General features: G+C 40.8%; 1 protein-coding gene across 1 annotated transcript; it reads right to left on the reverse strand.

The window, feature by feature from the left end:
* Window positions 1-859: 859 nt before the first annotated feature.
* On the reverse strand, window positions 860-17599 carry ap1s3 (adaptor related protein complex 1 subunit sigma 3). The gene is made up of 5 exons (NM_001016579.3): window positions 17535-17599; window positions 13108-13286; window positions 8971-9079; window positions 4668-4805; window positions 860-2284 (listed from the first exon to the last, which is right to left on the reverse strand). The coding sequence occupies exons 1-5, from the start codon at window positions 17535-17537 to the stop codon at window positions 2249-2251; spliced, it is 465 nt and encodes a 154-aa protein (NP_001016579.1). The 5' UTR covers window positions 17538-17599; the 3' UTR covers window positions 860-2248.
* Window positions 17600-19873: the final 2274 nt, after the last annotated feature.

The raw sequence follows: 19873 nt of genomic DNA on the forward strand, positions 1-19873 counted from the left end.
ACCCACGAACGGGTCGAATGGAGTCCGATTGCGTTTTTTCGTAATGATCGGTACTTTGCGATTTTTTCGTATGTTTTGCGATTTTTTCGGATTCTTTACGAATTTTTCGGATCCAATACGATTTTTGCGTAAAAACGCGAGTTTTCCTATCCATTACGAAAGTTGCGTAAAAAGTTGCGCATTTTGCGTAGCGTTAAAACTTACGCGAAAAGTTGCGCATTTTTCGTAGCGTTAAGTTTTAACGCTACGAAAAATGCGCAACTTTTCGCGTAAGTTTTAACGCTACGCAAAATGCGCAACTTTTTACGCAACTTTCGTAATGGATACGAAAAACTCGCGTTTTTACGCAAAAATCGTATTGGATCCGAAAAATTCGTACAGAATCCGAAAAAATCGCTAAACATACGAAAAAGTCGCAAAATATTCGTTTTCAAGTCGGAACTTTTCCAATTCGGGTCGGATTCGTGGGTTAGTAAATCAGCCCCTTAGTGTGGGGGAAGATCCTTCTATTGCAGAGAGACTACTCTGTGATACTTTCTATAAGTTTTGAGGCTACATATAGAGAGTGGAGATCTCAGAGTATCATGAGAGTCTGATTTTTCAATTATGACAGACTGGATGATCCGGGGCTATCCAGTGCTATCATCCCTTAAATCAGCTGGAGATTGACTGTAGCTGAGCAATACAGGGTTGCACAGGTTTGTGTTACTCACACTCATAGGGCAGTGTTATTGATGTATTTACTAGTGTATTTCCTGTTATATTAACCACTTTATGTATTAGTGTCATGGCTCAATCAATACGTTGCATTTAAATTACTAAGAAATGTCGTTTATGCACAGTAGAATCACAGAAGAGATTCATTGGAAACTCAAGCACTTTAATGGCCTTTTCCAAAACTAAATTTAAGTTTAGAAAATCACAAAAAGAATAAATACAAAGAATATTAAATAGCACAGTTTACACAAAATTCCCATTTTAAGCATCTAAACATCATCATTTCAGTGATCTGCAAGGCTACCCGAAATAAATCAATTACCAACATGATCAAAAATGTCAGTGACAGGATGCCAGTACTGGTAGGGTTAAGTCTGGGCATGAATTAGAGATGCGGAGGCCCCTAAGGGGAAAACATGATATTTTAGGATGTGAAACTACAACTCTCACCCTCCCCCTGATAGCCTTTGCCTGTCTATAGGGGGGGTGGGGCTGGAAATGATCATTTACTGCCAATAAATGGAGTCTATGTGGCTTATAATAAGCGGGTTGAGAACCGGCATGTGGTCTGAGTGGCTCCTGTCTGTAGAAATTATCTTATATATTTAGAAAGGTTCAAATACAGCTAGGAGCCCGCAGACTCGATATCCCTGATGCATGTTCTAAAAATAAAACATCAAATAACTGTTAAACAATATTTGTCTCTAATTTACAGTTTTCTCCAAGGAAGCCCCTGTGGTGTCAAAGGCCCAGAACAAATGCCCTCTAAGCCCTACCATGAAACTGGCCCTGGGTCAAGCTTCCGCACCTCTTAGAGTGATGGCAGTTGGGACATTTTGTCGCATGTGCTTAATCTACTCCAATGTGGGCTACAAAGCATCAAAATATACCATGGATTTTATCTGAAACTCCTACAGTTAAACACCTGAATTGAGTAATCGCACCACAATGGCCACAATGCAGAAGAAGGCAATATGGCATCTCAGTGTTACTGGCAAAGATGCAGATTGACTTCAATATAAAAGTATATTAAGACATTTTCTCACCAGTGCTGGGAGAGGTTTAGCATGGGTGACAATATGTCCCATCTGTCATCACCCTAAAGCAAACACTACCCAAACATATAAAAAAACAAAAATAGTGGAAAGAAGGGACAAGGGCTTTATAAATTCCCTCTGAGGCAGATAACACCCAGCCACTTGGCACTATCATTACAATATTGCTATTCCAAGAGGATAAAATATACACATATAAAAATATTTTATTTCTTTTAAAAGCAACCACTTTGTGAAAGTTCATCCCCACTGTATGTGGAGCACCAGGTCCATAGTGTTTCACTGATTGCACGAGGCTGCTTTAATATTAGTTTTTTTCCATTATTATTTCAGGTTTCGCTGCTAGCTGGTAAGTAGTCCGGACCAGCGGTGCCATCTAACAGTTCAAAGCTCTCTGAAGTTCCTTGGACTTTTCCATAATAGCTCATAATGTATACTTGGCCTTTCTTTTAGGTTTTCTTCATCTGCAAAGCACTCTAAAATGTTGGTTTGTTCATGTACTCTTCCATAGTCTGCAAAAAAATTAATCACAAAAAAAATTAATCACATAAATTACTTGTTCAGCAAAGCAAAACTACTCATGGCAGTTATGTTCACACTATCAGCTATAATGTAAACAGCCCACCTAGCTGTAACTATGTGTGAATGTTACAGAGAGGAGCAGAATGAGTGTGCAATGTATATAGTCTGATTGTGCACACACAATCCAATGTAAAGTGCATCCCTGCTTCTCATACAAGGTAAATGTTATTTTATCCAATGCTTTAACTACCTGGGCAAAGTTGATGGATGTATACCTCATATGAGCGATATTGTAAATTACATGCAGGATGATATACACTGTACTGTAAATAATCTAATCCTGTGCTGTCCAACTGGCAGCCCATAGTCCCCCATTAAAATCTCGCTGTTGACTGCTTATCTTTGTGTAAACTCTAAATGGCATCAGTACTGAGATTTACTGGCCCCCTGCATTGTTCACACCTCAGATTCAGGCTGTAAGGCCCTGCACTGTTCCTACCTGTAATCTGTAAGGCACTGCCCATGCCTGCCCTATGCTGCCTGTGTGTGCCATATTTTGCCTCCCCTAACCCTGCCTGTGTGTGTCATAGTCTGCCTGTCTGTTAGGTGGGACACCATGGGGGGCACATATGTATGGGAGTAATGTTCCACAGTCACAGTTTTCCCACATTGTAATAATATAGGCAAGATGTTCACTTTCCTCTCATTAAAGCACCTGCATGCAAAAATATATACAAGACTTAGTTTTATTATAGGGTATAGGATCTATTATCAGGAATGCTCAGGACCTATGGTTTTCTGGATGAGAGACCTTTCTGTAATTTGGATTTCCATACCTTAAGTCTACTAAACAATAATTTAAACATAAATTAAACCCAATAGGATTGTTTTGCCTCCATAAAGGATCAATTATATCTTAGTTGGGATCAAGTACAAGGTACTGTTTTATTATTACAGGTAAAAGAGAAATCAGTTTTAAACAGGGGAATTATTTGCCTAAAATGTCCTGTATGGTAGATAATGCTATATCAGAGCTGGAAAGCCTAAGTTCGTGTATGGAGACTGTGTTTGGCACGTTAAAGGAGAACTAAAGCCTAACTAAAGAAGTAGGCTAGAAATCTTGTACATGATGTTTTGGGCTTCAAGACAACCACAGCCCTTAAGCAGAGAAGATTTGTGTGTCCAAAGTTGCCCCCCCATTTTCTTTTCTGCACATGCTCTGTGCTGCTGTCACTTACCCGAGCTTAGGAACCCACTCACAATATACTGTATATATAGAACATAAATTTCACAATATAAGGCTGATTTGTAAATAACACAGACCATTACTACATAGCAGCTCACAAACCAGTGCAACTAGCATCAGAATATTCAGCCCTGTATCATCATCTTATATGAATCTGCACTGGCCTTTGGACAGTTTGGGTGCAGGAAAGATGGCATTGCCAGGGGCACAGAGTTTTGTGTTTAAGTTACATAAAAACTGAAGTGCTTCTTGACAATATTTTTATTATAAATAATACTGGTAGGCCAGTATGTTTTTTCCAGAAAAGGTAGAAACCCTAACTGTAAATTTAATTGAAAAAGTGATTTTCTCACTGGAAAAGTCAATACTTTGTACTAAAAAAAGTCACCTTTAAGCACTCTGGCGAAACGGATGGGCCCGAAGGCAAAGAGCTATAACTTTATCCTAACCTCATGCACGCTGGCTCAGTGGTTCGCTGCCGCCTTGCTACAACTTGGCTCCTGACAAAAGTGACCCATGCTGCTTAAAATGGCATCTTGGATAAAAGTAATACCAAACACAAAGCCGAAGTAGCGTGCTCTACTCTACACAACTGCTAATCTATGACGTTCAGAAGAGAACGTGGTTTATCCACAACAATCTGGAGCAAATCAGCCTGGAAAATCAGCCAAAATCTCTCCCAAACAGTGTAAGGGCAGTGGCACACTGGAGATTAGTTGCCCGCAATAAATCTTCACTATTGCGGGCGACTAATCTCCCCAACATGTCATCCCACTGGAATGTAAATTGCTGGTGGGATGGCATAAGTGTCACTTTAGTTTTCCAAAGTCGCCCAAAGTTTCCCTGCGAGGCAACTTCCGGTGTCCCAAGCATTCTTGCCAGTGGGATGGCATGTCGGGGAGATTAGTTGCTTGCAATAGTGAAGATTTATTGCAGACAACTAATTTCCTTGTGTGCTACTGCCCTAAAACTGGTACTTGTAGTACTAAAAATGAAAGAGAAAATTTACATTTCTACCAGACACTGTATTAGTGCCAGTACCTACTAGGCATTGCGTTGTAGTCTTTCATGTGGCACACCTTCATACTTATTCATTGTTATTCTATTCAGATCATTCAATTTCATACCTCTTGTAGCATGTCAGAATCCTCAGTTGCTCTCACCACAGAGTCTTTTGAAGTCTCCTGAATTTCACCTCCCATTAGGAACTCATCCAATAAAAAGTAAGCTTTCTCAAAGTTGAAAATGATATCCAATTCACAAACCTGTGAAAGAGAAAAAAAATAATGAGTTCTGCCACTAATTGCCACTAAGCTCAGTGGGCAAGGAGATGGGCTCTCATAAGCATGAAACTTTTCAGGAAAATACCATAGCCGAGGGAAACCAAAGGAACAGACATAACATTTTTTATAGGATATTCTCTTTAGCAACAGAAAACAGCAGCCAGAAAAAAAGAGCAGCACTTAATATCAAGCTAAGCTTCTTTATACAGTCACTTAATTGCCTTTTATGAGGAAGTGAGCAGGAACCTCAACTGACTCTGGAATGGTAGTGAATGTCATCTTCTTGGACTTTGCTAAAGCATTTGCTACAGTACCACACAGAAAGTTAATGATACAGTATAAGTGAGGAATATTGGCCTGAAACATAATATCTGTAATTGGATAGAGAACTGGCTGAAGGATAGATTACAAAGAGCGGTGGTAAATGGAACATTTTCTTATTGGGCCAGTGTTGTTAGTGGAGTACTGCAGGGGTCAGTCCTTGGTCCTATGCTTTTTAATTTGTTTTTTTAATGACCTGGAGGAGGGCATAGAGAGTACTGTTTCTGTTTTTATTGGCGATACTAAATTGTGCAAAACTATAAGTTCCATGCAGGATGCTGCCGCTTTGCAGAGCGATTTAATTTAATTTGAAAACTGGGCAGCAAAAAAGAAAATGAGGTTGAGGTTCAATGTTGACAAGTGCAAAATTTATGCTCTTGTTTAGAAATATTTTAAATGTGAGTTATAAATTAAATGGTAGTGTGTTGGGGGATCCTTAATTGAGGAGGATCTGAGGATTTTAGTAGATATCAAGTTGTCTAATTCCAGGCAATGTCAGTGACTACTAAAGCAAATAAAGTTCTGTCTTGCATAAAAAAGGGCATTGACTCGAGGGATGAAAATATAAAGGGGTAAAGGGGATGGAAGATTTAAACTATGATGTTAGACTGTTAACTGTTTTTAAGAATAATATCCAAAGCTACTGTGATACTGATTTTGGTATATGTATGTGAGGTTGGTATGGGTTTGTGTGTGTGTGCTGGGTTTGCTTGGAAGGGGTGAACTTGGTCTTTTTTCAACCCAACTTAACTATGTAACTTTCTGTTGAGGAACAAATAAAAGAAGGCCCACAAACGACATCTACTGGCTGGCTGCCTTGTTTGTAGGCCTGAATGACTGAATCTTATGATTACAATGTGGATCAAATGTTAAAATACATAGGGGAAATTATTCTTTTTTGTAAAAAAGAAGTAATCCCACCAACTAGTTTGTGACTCATAGCTCCCAACCGAGACCCCCTGCCCCATAACCAATCACATTTATGACTCTAGATAAAAGTTCTGTTGTTTCCTGTATTCTGTACTCTGTAACTGCAGGGTTGGTAGCCGCCATCTTTGCCCATGTCACACCCTGTTTCTGACTCCCTGGCAGTCACTGCTGAGCATAAGTATGTTCAGTGGAAGTGGCATTGCCTCACCTTGGTGAATGGATGGGGTGTCAAAAGATCTAACCTTTCAGCTTAGGGCAGGAGCACACTAAGTGGATCCTCTGCTTTCCTCAGCCTACATTTTTTACTCAGGCAGAAGTGGATCTGCTGTCATCCACTCTTTCATACACAGTACATCATCCTGTGCGGTCGACAAAACACAGATAAGGGAAAGCAGGTACTCAGGGTGCCCCTGCACTCAGTTGGACAACTCTACAATAAACTACTGTATGGTTATATTATCAGAACAGGTCCCAGTGGCCCATCCCCTCGGACACTGCAGGAAAGATGGTGAATAATGTTACCCCCCCGGCCAGTAAATCACCTGCTAAGGCAGGGTCGGAATTACAAATTTACATTTACTATTACATTGCTGGTAAATTTGTTATACCCTATGAATCCCTCTCTGGTGACATATGATCCCTTATATGACCTAACTCACCTATACTGTTCCTATCCCCCCCCCCCCTCCCATTTCCCCACCCTATGTAATGCCCCTGCCTGCTCCTGCAACCTGAAGGACAGTATAACAGTAAAAAAAAAAAAAAGGTGGTGGCAACCCGAATTGTGACCAGTGAATGCAGCATGAAACAGATCAGCTGGATGCCTTTACCTATTTCTAAGAGTAATGCAACACCTGCATATAAACACAGATAGAGGAAAAGCTGATCAACTGCAAGCCTTGCAGGGATGCTATTTAAAGCAAAAAAGAAAGAGCTGACTTCAGGCCTCTTGCTCTGGAGCATTTCTCACCTTACTGCCTCCCGTGTCGCTACCCTGAAGGCATAGACTATATAGTGTATAGCAGCACAAGCCATATGTGGGTGAGGGGGCTTTTTCTATTCACCTTCCAATCTGCTGGTTGCTAGGGGGCCAAAGCAATGCAAGAAACCAGTTTAAATCTAATAATGCAATATTGTTTTTTTCTGCTCAGTGAAATACATGCAATAAAAGTACAGCACACAGATATGCAGATAATCAACCCATAATAAATAGTTCCATAAAAGTGTAAGTCAAAAGTTTGCCAAGGTACCCGCACAATGCTCCTTTTATGAGCTTGCAAGCCTTTCTGCACTGGACTTTCTTACCCCACAACCCTGGCTGGATCAATCTGATACCATAATGCCATTACTGGGCCAAGCTCTTTCTCTTGCCTCCTTGCCTATAATAGTGCAATAGGGCAATTATGGCAGCAACTCTAATCATTCAAGTCATTTTAGCAAATTTGCTCTGGAACTGGCACAGCTTTATTCTTGGCTGCACTGGCTTGGAAGTGGAAGCACAGGAAAAAATTAAGCTGTGCACGAATATCTTTTCTTTTTGCCACAGCAGCTCATGTGCTTGCATACTGGGAGCTTTCCCAGAAATGGTTTGCTTTTTCTGGAGATGTGCCACCTAGTGGTGAAATTTCAATGATTATAACAAAATTAGACAATAATGTAAAAAAAACAAGATTGTAAATAAACTGTCTGAAAAGCAAAAACCCATACAGTATTGAGAGTATCCCTTTGCAATTCAAATTGCTGTAAAACAAAATTCTATACAAACTTAACACATGACTGGAAACCATTACAGCTAAATATTGCAAAGCTCTTACTCACAATATCTATTACAATATTTATCAGAAAGGTTTAAAGATCCGTAGGGAGGGACCAAATCCCTAAGACCTGCATAGACATAATTCAGTTAACCCTTGGGCTAATGGCAAATAGGAGCTACTCACATGAAAGCCCCACTTGCAGCATATATACCTGCATATACCTGCTTCCATAGAAAATCAAAGTGCTGTTTTTTAATTTAAAATCATCTCATCACAGTTTCTAATTTGTTAATTTTGCAGACAGGATATAAGGAATATTAGGCTACATAGGCTTAAAGGGTGCAAGCAATGGGCAGAGTGCACACTTGTGGGCTAACATGCTTGTTTAGGTGAAAATAATGAAAAAGTACCGGTACATAAAACAAGGTGTAAGAAAAAAGTAACAACCCACCTGCCCAACACTCCAGATTAGTTTGGGACTGGCAATCTGTGGGTTCTGGCAAATGCCAGAGGGGTTGCTGTAAGGTGCCACAGCCACTATTTAGTGGGATTGTGGAAGGCTGTGTACTTAAAATGCCAGGGCCTATTTTGTATTCCAGGCCTGTTCCATAAACTGCACAGGCTGTCAGAGAAAAATGTAACTTTTTTAATTGTTATCCCATATAACCATGGGACAGGCCCTGTTAGATGTATAGTAACCACCATGCATGGAACTTTTTAATATTTAGCTGTAATGGTTTCCAGTGGTAAACTATGGGTGTGAGCACATGGCTAGTTGCTATGAGTACATTTGTACACTTGTACATCTGTTCACAGTGGGACTAGGCACTGCCCAAGTTCAGCTTTATTTCAGAGATAATATAAGAATGTTTTTTTTTGTAATGACTGGCAGTTGGTTCTGTTAATTAGCAATATCAAATCACTTAATTGGTAACTGATTTTAGGTACACCCGGCACAGAAAGCTGTTATACAGCCAGAGACACAGATATATTACTTCAGATTTATATGCCAATTAAAAAGATCCTTACCCACAATGTCACTATTTAATAAAAACACACTTTAATAGGGAAACTATTCCCTATATTTAGATCTATCAGCATATCAGTACATCAGCATATCACTGTTGTGGCTTTTTTACATTTCCAAAGTACTTATCCAGCAGCTCCACAAATCGGTGTACAAGCTCCAGAGCTAGCAGCTCATTGTCCTGATCCTCAATAGCGCAACAGAAGTACAGACTGGCGTACCTAGAACAGAAAGTATTCCCATGAATGGCAACAAAGGCAAAAAGGCTTGCTGTACAGCTGAGGATATTACAACACTTACTGAACTAGAATGAAATAACATATGTTTGTTTGTCAGGCTGGGTGTAATCTGGGATAGTATTTCTAACTAAGGGCTATGGCATGACAGTCCTTTTGTCTCTATATTGTTCAGTTAGTATGTATCCAACCCTATAAGCCAAATCTTATGGAATAGTCACAGTACTAGGTTCCACATACTTTCTACCTCAATCAATGAGTTTTAGGCCAATGGGTGACCAAATGATTTCCAGCTTAACAGACCAGTGACTAAACATAGGGAAGTGTCTATCCAGTGAACTGAATGGTATTGCCTGGAACCTGCTGGTGCACTGGTAGGTCAGGAAATGTGGCAGTGAGGGTTTCTGAGTGATTATCAGCTGACCCGCTAGTGCACCAACAGGGTCAAAGTCACTGCCAATTTTCCAAACAACACCTGCATGGCAAGCAATGGGTGGATAGTATGTGAAGTATACCAATGTGCCTATTCCACCACAGCGAGGCCCCGACTGGCAATCTGTGGATTCTGGCAAATGCCAGAGGGGCTGCTGTAAGATGCCATACACAGTCACTATTTATTGGGCCTTTGGGGGGACTGTATACTTGAAATCCAAGGGCCTATTTTGAAACCCAGTCCAGACCTGATCAGAACCAATTGATTTTACCTATAATGCTGTATTGAGTCCATACTAAAAGAACCATTTTGAGACGAGACAGAACGACTGGGTGTTTTGGCAAGACATAAAGGGCTATTTATGGCCTGCTGGGCAGTAAGCAAATTGCAAAATGCACCCATGGTTGCCCAATGCCTTTTGTTATTGCAGAACTCTGTGCTCTGTTTCAGAGTACTAAGACCTGCAACAGCCCTCTTGGAAAGAATACTGTCTGCGACCTGCAGCACTCTTATCCAAAGAGTTAAGCTGTGGGAGGCACGTAGTCATCCCCAAGCCCACTGCCTGCCCCATAACTTGTGTGTCAATCAGACCCTATGGCAGATGGAAAGGACTAGACTGGCATGTGCCACTGACGCTGTCACCGTAGGAATCATTATTGACCCCTCCAGGCTTCTTGTTTGGTTTTGGGGTACAAATTCATAAACAGAACAAAAAAAGATCAGACACCTGAACAAAACTAAAAAGGGACATTTTTGTCCCTATGCTATCTTTTCATTTTTGCACCTGGCTTTTATTTTTTATGTTGTTTAAATTATTTGACTGAGACCATTCTCTTATGAAAAATTTCTGACTAGGAACAACAACCCCAGCAACCAAGAAGCAATAAATTATTCACTCAAAGGAAAAGTAACACTAAAAATTTTCAAGTAAAAAATCTATTCTACCCTGCCCCAATAATTGCCCTATCCTGCACACCATTTATTATTTTGAATGCTTTATTAGAAAATACCTGCTAAAACTTGGCTTCCGGTCATTTGAAAAAAGGCAATACGGCGATGCAGGGGAAGCATCCACTATGCGGCGATCGATTGATCGAGCCTAGCCTGACTCCTTCCTATACAGAAGGAAGGCTAGGATCAGGCAATTATTCAAAATAATAAATGGTGTGCAGGATAGGGCAATTATTGGGGCAGGGTAGAATAGATTTTTTACTTAAAAATTTTTAGTGTTACTTTTCCTTTAACTTAAAAAGGCAAATGCCCCATAGAATTAGTTCCAGGAGGCTGTAAAGAAAAAAACATTTCATAACCAGTTCAAACCAAGGTTACCTTTTTTATTATAATTACCCCTTTTACAAAAATATTTATAGTTTACCATTATATTTATTGTGTGTAAACAAAGGTTTAACAGTGACTGCAAAACATAGCCAATAAAATGAGACCAGACAACTTAAATTTCTTTGTATGTTCAGCTGCACGCCCAATGCAAAGGAAAAGGGCAACACGATCAAGCCATGTCAGTCAACCTGCCTGGTTTATCTAGATAGCCCTGAGTGCTCCATACTAAAGTCGGGGATACCCTTCTTTGCAGTTGCTCTGTACTTGCTTTGGGTACTGTAATTGTCACTACCAAGAATATTTCACTTGAGTATTAAAGTGTTATATACATATATTACACTAAAGCCCTTTTACCAACAGTAATTCTAGCACATTTTACTATGACACAAGGTTATCTATCATTCACTGTTTTTAGCGGCAGCTTTCTTGATGTCAGAATACTGAACCTCCTGTGTCTTACATAATTCTGTATTTGTTAACATGAATATATGGGAGAACTACTATGGGTTCATTGCACCCACCAGAAAATGATTTCTTAGCTTTATGGCAGTTGTGGCACACAACTTGCAAAGGCTCCCTTGCAGCCTTGTAGATCATTAACTAATAGCGGGACATTCAAGTAGCCAAGTTCTAACTGCAACGATTCAGAGGAAGGAGAACAAAATAAAATATCCCAGCTAAACCATGGGACAATTTGGCATCAATATCAAAATATTACTGCTGTACTTTTTGTATCATTTAATATATTAGGCAACATTTCTCTTGATCTTTGTCTATTTTGTATAGTGAATGATTTATAAGCCTTCTCGTTCTAGCTCTAGCTAGCATAAAGCTAGATAGAGCTAGAACAAGAAGGTTAATAAATCATTCACTATGATGAATGAGGAAATTAGAAATACATTTTAATGTGAATGGACCCTTTAGAAGTGCTCTACCAGTTTCCTAATAACTGGTTACATGAGGAAGTCAATTACATGGTCTTGGTTGTAGGTTCCTGGCCCACATATCAGATCTCTGTAACAGGTACTTATTGCAGGCAGTTACACTAAGCCGTGTAACCAGAGAGATTTTTAGCCAGTTTTTATTAAAGTGTTTTTCCCTATAGATGGGGTGCCTATTGGCCCCATGCCAGCTGAGATGGCCTTCCCAACACTGCCACTACACACTCTTATCTATCAGATTTAGGAAAACTTCAATTTTGTTTCTTAAATAAGAACTAAATACTAAAATGAAATATGACTAGAAATGCTGCTTCATTTTATATACTAAACTTACTGTACATGGGCAGAGGTTCTGCAGCTCCATTACATGCCTTCAATTCTGTCCATAGCAGATCAACATCCTCGATTTTGTTCAGCCCTATTTTGAGTGCCAGTAACACTGCACTGGTGCTTTGGGCTGCACTTGAGAAGCTAAGCTAGGGGTCACTGTAAGCAGCACCGGATTTCTTATCCGGATGCCCCTAGCATGCCGCCCCCCAAATTTATGCCGCCCTAGTCCTGGGCCTTTGTGGCCTCTCCACAAATCCGGGCCTGACTGTAAGTCATTGCAGAACATGAGGTTACATCCTGGCCTGATTATGAATTAATTCTGCAGACTGCACTGGTTTTAATTCTGCCATGAATTGTGAAATATATTTTGTGTGCATAAAATGTATATTGTACATGCTCCTTAAGCTCAGTAACTGAAAGCAGCACAGAGCATGGGCAGTGAATCAGCAGAAATGAACATGGTGAGCATCTTCAGAAGCACAGATCTTCTCTGCTGTGTGTTTTGGGATTCTCTACCAGCCCAAGGCAAAGTGTGGAATTTATAGCCTTATTCTTTGTTAGCCTATAAATCCCCTTTAAATATTGACCCTTCATACACAGATTGATATTTTTAGCCAGTGCATCATGTTCAACTAAACTGCTTGAAAGTTAAAAAAAACAAATAGATCACATTTTCCAAAAGTCGTTTGGCAGTAAATTGAGTTTATGGAAACTCATTGAGATGAAGAGCACAATGACCAAACTATGTATTCTTCAATCAGGCACTCTACCAGCCCTATATGCCCTGTCATTTAAGCGCCAAAAGTCTGCATCTGCGCACTTGCTACTCAGTCTGGCCCTCAAATGGGTCACATTCTACTTCTTGCAGGGTACGTTTTTTGTCACATAATCAGTTATATTTTAAACACCTCCCAAAATATTACATTCAATCTAACATGGTATTCACAAAGCTCAGTCGTTTTAGTCCTCACCTCTTATATACAAGTTTTAAGTCTTTCCAGTCCACAAAGCTGCTCATTTTAGGATTTCGGCTCAAAATGATGTGTACTAACTCTCTGCTTATCTTGTGCTTTTCCTTATCAGGTAGTGTCACATACCACTTCTGCAGCCGTAACTTCCCCTGACGGCTGAACAGCAGAAGAAATCGGATCTGTAGGGTTAAAACAAACATATAGTATTTACACACTATACTAAAGTAACATGAAACCATCAAATCAGCAATAGCAATTAAATTTGCTTGGCCATATAACTTTTCCTGTATGATTTCCTTTAGGTAAACTGTCAATGAAATCTAATTGCAACCATTTGCCACCCATGTTTTCAAATGGGTTAGATGTGGGTACAGTATTTTCTTACTGTGTTAACCATATGCCCAACTTCCATACACAATATAAAGAATACATTACATTAATAATATCTTATTAGGCTACATGGAGGCAGAACAGTAGAACAAATCACATCAGTCCCTGCACCAGTAGAGCTTACAATCTAAGGTTCCTATCACATTCAAACACGCTATGGTCAGTTTTATCAGGAATGGATGAACCTGCCTGTATGTTTTTGGAGTTTCATTGCTTTCATAGAAATAAAAGCAGCTGGATTCTATTTCACAGCTATGTGAATTACCAGCCATTAATATCTGTTATAAAGCAAACTTTTTCTGTCATGGAAGGACAGCTTAAAGGAACAGTAACACCAAAAAATGAAAGCATAAAAAAGTATTTACAATATAATGTACTGCTGGTACAACTGGTGTGTTTGCTTCAGAAAGACTACTATAGTTTATACAAACAAAGCTGCTCTGTAGCCATGGGGGCAGCCATTCAAAGGAGAAAAGGCACAGGTTACTTAGCAGATAACAGCGAAAACCCCATTATATTCTACACAGCTTACCTGTTTATCCTTTTTTCCAGCTTAAAATGCTGCCCCCATGGCTACACAACAGCTTATTTATATAAACTACTGGGCTTCTGGAAGGGACCATTAGGACACACCCACCCCTCATTTGAAACACAGACAGCGATCAGGGAGGATCTATAGGGAGATCCAATAAAGGGTAATTTTTAAAGTTAGTTACCATTTTTATCCTAAAGTGAAAGTAGAAACATATAGTAATCATAATTGCCTACAAGATTAGGGTTCTTTTTCATTAATCCTATATGTCTGCTTCAGTGCTGCTGTACTTTGTGGGGCCATCATCCTACCTTATAATGAAACTAAATATTCGGGGGAATCTGTTTAGCGGCATAACGCATCAGCATCAAGGTGGGTTATGGATTGTGAAAAGACAGTAACACACATGAAGAATGAGGTAATGAAGTTGTACCTTGTACTTGATCCCAGGATATACATAATCCTTATTGGTGGCAAAACAGTTACATAGGTTTTAATTCATGTTTAAATTATTTTTGAGTAGAAGTAAGGTATGAGATCCCTTATCTGAAAAACTCAAGGTCCCAAGCATTCTGGAAAACAGGTTTCATACCGTAATTGCATACGGTGCTAATTTTATATTTTTTTTTCCAATAGCCAAAAAATACAGACCCCTTACTTACATAAACTCTGTAAAGGCAGGGAAAGAGTAAATAAAAGGAACAAGGAGATAGTGTAGAAGGAAAAATTGGAAGCAGAATAATAATTGGCATGTGAGTGGTGCTCAAGGAAGAGAGAGGATACATAAAAGGGTGACTATAAACATGAACAAAAGATGGAATGAATGTAAAAAGAGAAGAGAATGTTATATGGGTGGAGACAAGGGAGGAAATGAGACAAGTACAAGGGGAAAAAGGTAAGTTGTACATAAAAGTGTAACTGTCAACCTGCTATATTTCCAGAAGTATTTAAACCCAATCTAAGGGTATAGTATGCTGAGGTTTGGGGCAAATTCTTACTTGATTCCCTGGATACCCCTGGAAATACAGCAGAGTGTCTGTTACACCAATATCCTATGTATCCATATGATAACCCTGTCATGAGTCAAGGGCCTAGCTTAGGGTGAGATACGGGGGGGGGGGGGGGATTGCTTACTGTTATATATCTGTAACCTTATGCAGGGGTTCTGGGATGGTGTACAACAGGTTAGCTCATAAAACTGGTGTGGGCTTTTTTTGTTCAAATACAACTGATGGCACAACACTTGGGGGAGGGGGCTGACACATAAATTGCAGAAATTGTTTCTTAAGGCCCTGCCAGTATTCCACAGAGACCAATCAGCAATAAGCTGCAATTGGATTTGTGCAGTTAAAACAAACAAAATAAAAATTGCTCTGTTGCACGTATGTTAATGAATTAGCCCCCAAAGATACCAAAATCATCCCAGTGTTCCAACTCAGCTAGCTATAAACAGCACATGGATGAAAAGGAGTGAATACTCTTAATACATATTTGTATATGCTAAAAGTACTCATTTCACTCAAGGCAAACGGATACTTCGGAAATTCTGTGGAACTGGTCTCCATTGCAAAACTGAGGATGAATATATATGTTTTGTACATATAATTCTTTAATAATGTATGCTGACAGTACAGCCAGGTGACTACTGTTAAGAAGATTTTCCTTCCAAAACAGTTGTCTTCTTTAGAACCATGTAATAGGCAAGCATTTTCCATCCATTTTCAAGCAATGCAAAAATGTAGAATCTGCACTGCTGCAAAAATGTAACTTCCTTGACAGTGATGCAGATTTTATATCATTGTCAGGGAAAGGGTTATTGCAAGAAAATATACCATGTGTGGGATTTATGGAAGATATCTCATTTAACTGTAACTGATGTATATAACCAAGCAAAATTTTAATAACACTTATGCCACTAAAGGCTTCTGTTTTGTATTAGTCTCTAGGTGAGGTTACATGTGTTCCTGTCAGGGTAACCAATAATGGTACCCTAATTCATTTAAAAAATAATCTGTAGCAAAATTTCATTTTCTGAAAACGTTACCGTGACCTATGTGTGAACGCCACAGCAGGGAAGCACAGATAAAACCGCTCGTCAGTAAAAGCCTTTTTTAGTGACTTTTTATTATATTTCTATTCAGGCCCATATCCCAGTCTGTCAAACCACTGCCTAGTTTGCCAGGTTAAATTGGACCCTAACAACCAGATACCGGCTGAAATTCCAAACTGGAGAGCTGCTGAACAAAAAGCTAAATTCAGGGTCGGACTGGGCCGCCGGGACACCAGGAAAACACCCGGTGGGCCCCAGTGGCCCAGAGCGACTCTTGCCGACGGTTTTCCTCCCGACACGTTAAACTTAAGTGTGCTCAGTGAAGGACGTCGGGCGGGGGGTTAGGGAGGCTCAGCGAGGGCCCCTAGGGAGTGCAGGGGACAATGTCGACGGGGGCACCCCCCAGTCTGAGCCTGGCTAAATTCAAAGACTGCAAATAATTAAAAAGGAAGACCAATTACAATTGTCTCAGAACAGCACTCTCTACATCATACTCAACATCATAACTTAAAGGTGAACAACCCCTTAAAAGGAGAAGGAAAGGTACAATCACTGGGGGGGGGGGGGTGCCACAATGTTAGGCACCACACAGTGTGTAATTGCTGGGTGGTGCTCCTGCTAGGAGAAAAGCGCACCATCCCAGGTTAGTTGCGAGAGCGATACTCTTCCCTCACACCGCTTGTGCACACGCAGTAGAGTGAAAAGCCAAACCTTAACAAAAAAGTCAGCTTTGTCACAGCCTCGGGATTCTGAAGCTAGATGTATGTATGTATGTATGATGAGAGAAGGAAGAGGAACGCTCGTTTGCACTGCAGTTTACCCTAACAGGAGCACCAACCTGATAACAAGCTGACAATGCAGTTTTTCAGGTACGTTTGGTTCAGTTTGTAGTTTCTTTATCAGCTGGAAGAAATGCACTTCCCTAGCCTTTTGGAGTCCAAAGAAAGAGCTGTTTATAAATAAAGTTGCATTTCAATCTGCTTGAATTGACCTCAAAGTATTTTCCATCTAGCAGGGAGTGCTCTCCCCACATACCCCCTAAATCATTCACCAATAACACTGCCCATCAATCTGAGGTACAAAGATAGCCAGGTACAATAAACCACTAGCTTTCCTATACAGGAATGGCACTAATTAACATCCCCATTTAACCCTTTAGATTGCTGTTGATGGGAGTTATAGTTTAGTATAATCTGCCAATCCCTGTATGTTTAAAGGGCAAGGCTTGCTTGGGCAAGTTACCTCATTACCTGACTAATACTACTAAGGAAAGAGCACTCTGCCCTTGGCTCCCGGTTTATTGATCAGATTAGCAAGCGACAGGTGCAGGAGTCACATGATTCTCACCCATACAGAGCCAAACCAATGTCCCCCCCAAACACATAAACGCTAGGAACTATTCCCCGGTTCTACTGCGTTCCCTCTAGCCCCACTCCCCTCTCGCTCCCCCCTTACCATTTCTGTTCCGGCGGAAAGGGAAGCGACAGGTGACACTGGCACAGGTGAGGCTGGAGCGGCCACTCCACCGCAACTGCCCCGCCCACCCACGTACCTGCTGTAAAGACGAGGCCCCACCCACTAGGTATTTCCACAAGCGTACCTGGGCATGGGAAGCCCCACCCCAATACAACTGCGAGCCAATTACTTGCAAAAATAGTGACGCACCGCCCACCAAGGTACACCCCGTGCAACCAAATATGACAGTGATGGGGGAGAGATACCTCGCCATTGCCAACCTGAGTGTTGTGCGTCGACTCTGCTGCCCCCAAGCTGTGTGCACTGGTACTACAGATACAACGTGTGCAGGGGAAGTATAGTGCTAGCCGGTACTGTGGGGAGAATGGCTTTGTGCTCTGGGATTATTCGAGCCTCAGGGGCAATACAAGCTTCAGCATAGGGCTTGTGGCGAATATGCTCTCTGCTTATTGTTTTATTTCTGGCACAAAATAGGAAATAATCAGACGCTGAAACTAAAATCACGTTCTATTTATTGTATTTATGTACACAATCAAAACAAATCAGCAGTCCCCTGAGCATTAGAAATGTGTATGAATTAAAGGGCACCTATTGGTGGACAATTACTCTCCCACAGGAGAACTGGTGGGGGAACAAATTTCTACTGCTAGGTGCTGTTTAAGAAGAGTGCTGGTGTTTACCTTATAATCCCATAGCAAAATATATAGGTGAGTGTCTGGCCCTGTTTAGTTTCTTCTGGGACAGATCTGGACCACCACCATTAAGGTCTACAAGGGATATTAAAAAAGAAGAGTAAAGCCATCTTAACATACCTTAATATTTGAAAGGCTGTAACTAATCAAAAAGGAGGCCTACCTGCTGTGTATGCTCATCCAGTTCATGGCACGTAAAGAGTATCATTTATTCATAAATAATCTATAACTGATATATACAGTGTGGTCTGGCAAAATGTATCTGAATGTCAGTGGGTAAATGCTTTTAAGGCTAATGTCCCATGGAGCGAGTAATTGCCCCTGATAGATCTCTGCTACTGTGGGCTTCTTACAGCTACAAAATAGTAGTCGCCCGCAATAGCAGAAATCAGAGATCAGTTGCAGGTGACTAACTCGCTCTGTGGAATATTAGCCTAAAGGGGACCTTCTACTTTTGCAGCTCTAGGTTGAATCAAAACAAACAAGCCACTGAAACTTCAAATCTCACAATTCCAGCTAGGCAGACACACCTGATAAGCAAGGCCAGTCAAACGAAAGGGAACCTTCTGCTTTATTTCTTAGCCCCCCACCCCACACAGAGCACTCCCGCAACCACACTGCTGCCTTTGTATACAATTCAAGGGCTTTCCGCTTCTAGCTCTTAAAAAACAGACTTATGCAGCTTAGTCATCATGTTTGGCCATATAAAGGCTAGTATCTGTCTCAGGTACATGGGGTGCTGAATGTATACACAGATTGTTGGATGGTTTACTTTTCTATTTCTTGTTGCGATCTGTCTGGACAGCAAATTGCCTCTCTCAACATCTCTTTGGGATGCTTGGCTGACTTGGAGGATGGACAGAAAGGGGCATATTTATTATAGCATGTGAGCCAACAACACCGGTGATGTTACCCATAGCAGCCATTCAGCAATTAGATTTGAACAGTCACCTACAAATTAGAAAACAAAAGCAAATATTTGATTGGTTGCTATTGGCAACACCACCAGTGATGTTGGCTTAAACACTATAATAAATACGCCCCTGAGTGTACAGTTCATGCCAGCGGCCTTTCTGATCCTCATTGTAATGTGACTAAATTGTACCAAATCTAGTTGTCTTCCTGCAGGTGACTATCTTCTATTCAGGCTGGAGAAATGCCTGTACTTATTCCCCAATGTCCTGTTGAACTATTCTTTCTGTCTAGTCCTTTCTTATGCACATACAGATGAGAATTAGTGATCGGGCTGGCCCAATACCAGCGGGATACACTTGCGGGTAGCGGGCGGGTTCAGGTTCCGCTCACTCTCCCTGCCCGTGACCTAGCACTGCCAGCTTGCATCTCCGGCTTCTGAATTTATGGGCGCATGCCCGCCCCTTTTGTGACATCTTTGCGGGTGGGTCTATAAGTAAAGGGCAGAAGCCGGGTTGGGTAGGGTTGAGGGTGAGTGGGTTAGGGTTGGGTGCGAGTTGAATTTTTCTCGACCTGCCCATCACTAATGAGAATTTGGCCCTGTGCTCTAGGTGCCTTTAATTTCAGACCAGGTGTATGGCGTATATTTTTGGCAAGCTGAAAACACTTACCGAAAATACTGCCATACGATTCTGCTGCAGACATTTTTGTTTC

The sequence above is a fragment of the Xenopus tropicalis genome, chromosome 5 (assembly GCF_000004195.4).
Source record: "Xenopus tropicalis strain Nigerian chromosome 5, UCB_Xtro_10.0, whole genome shotgun sequence".
In the NCBI taxonomy this organism is placed as follows: domain Eukaryota; kingdom Metazoa; phylum Chordata; class Amphibia; order Anura; family Pipidae; genus Xenopus; species Xenopus tropicalis.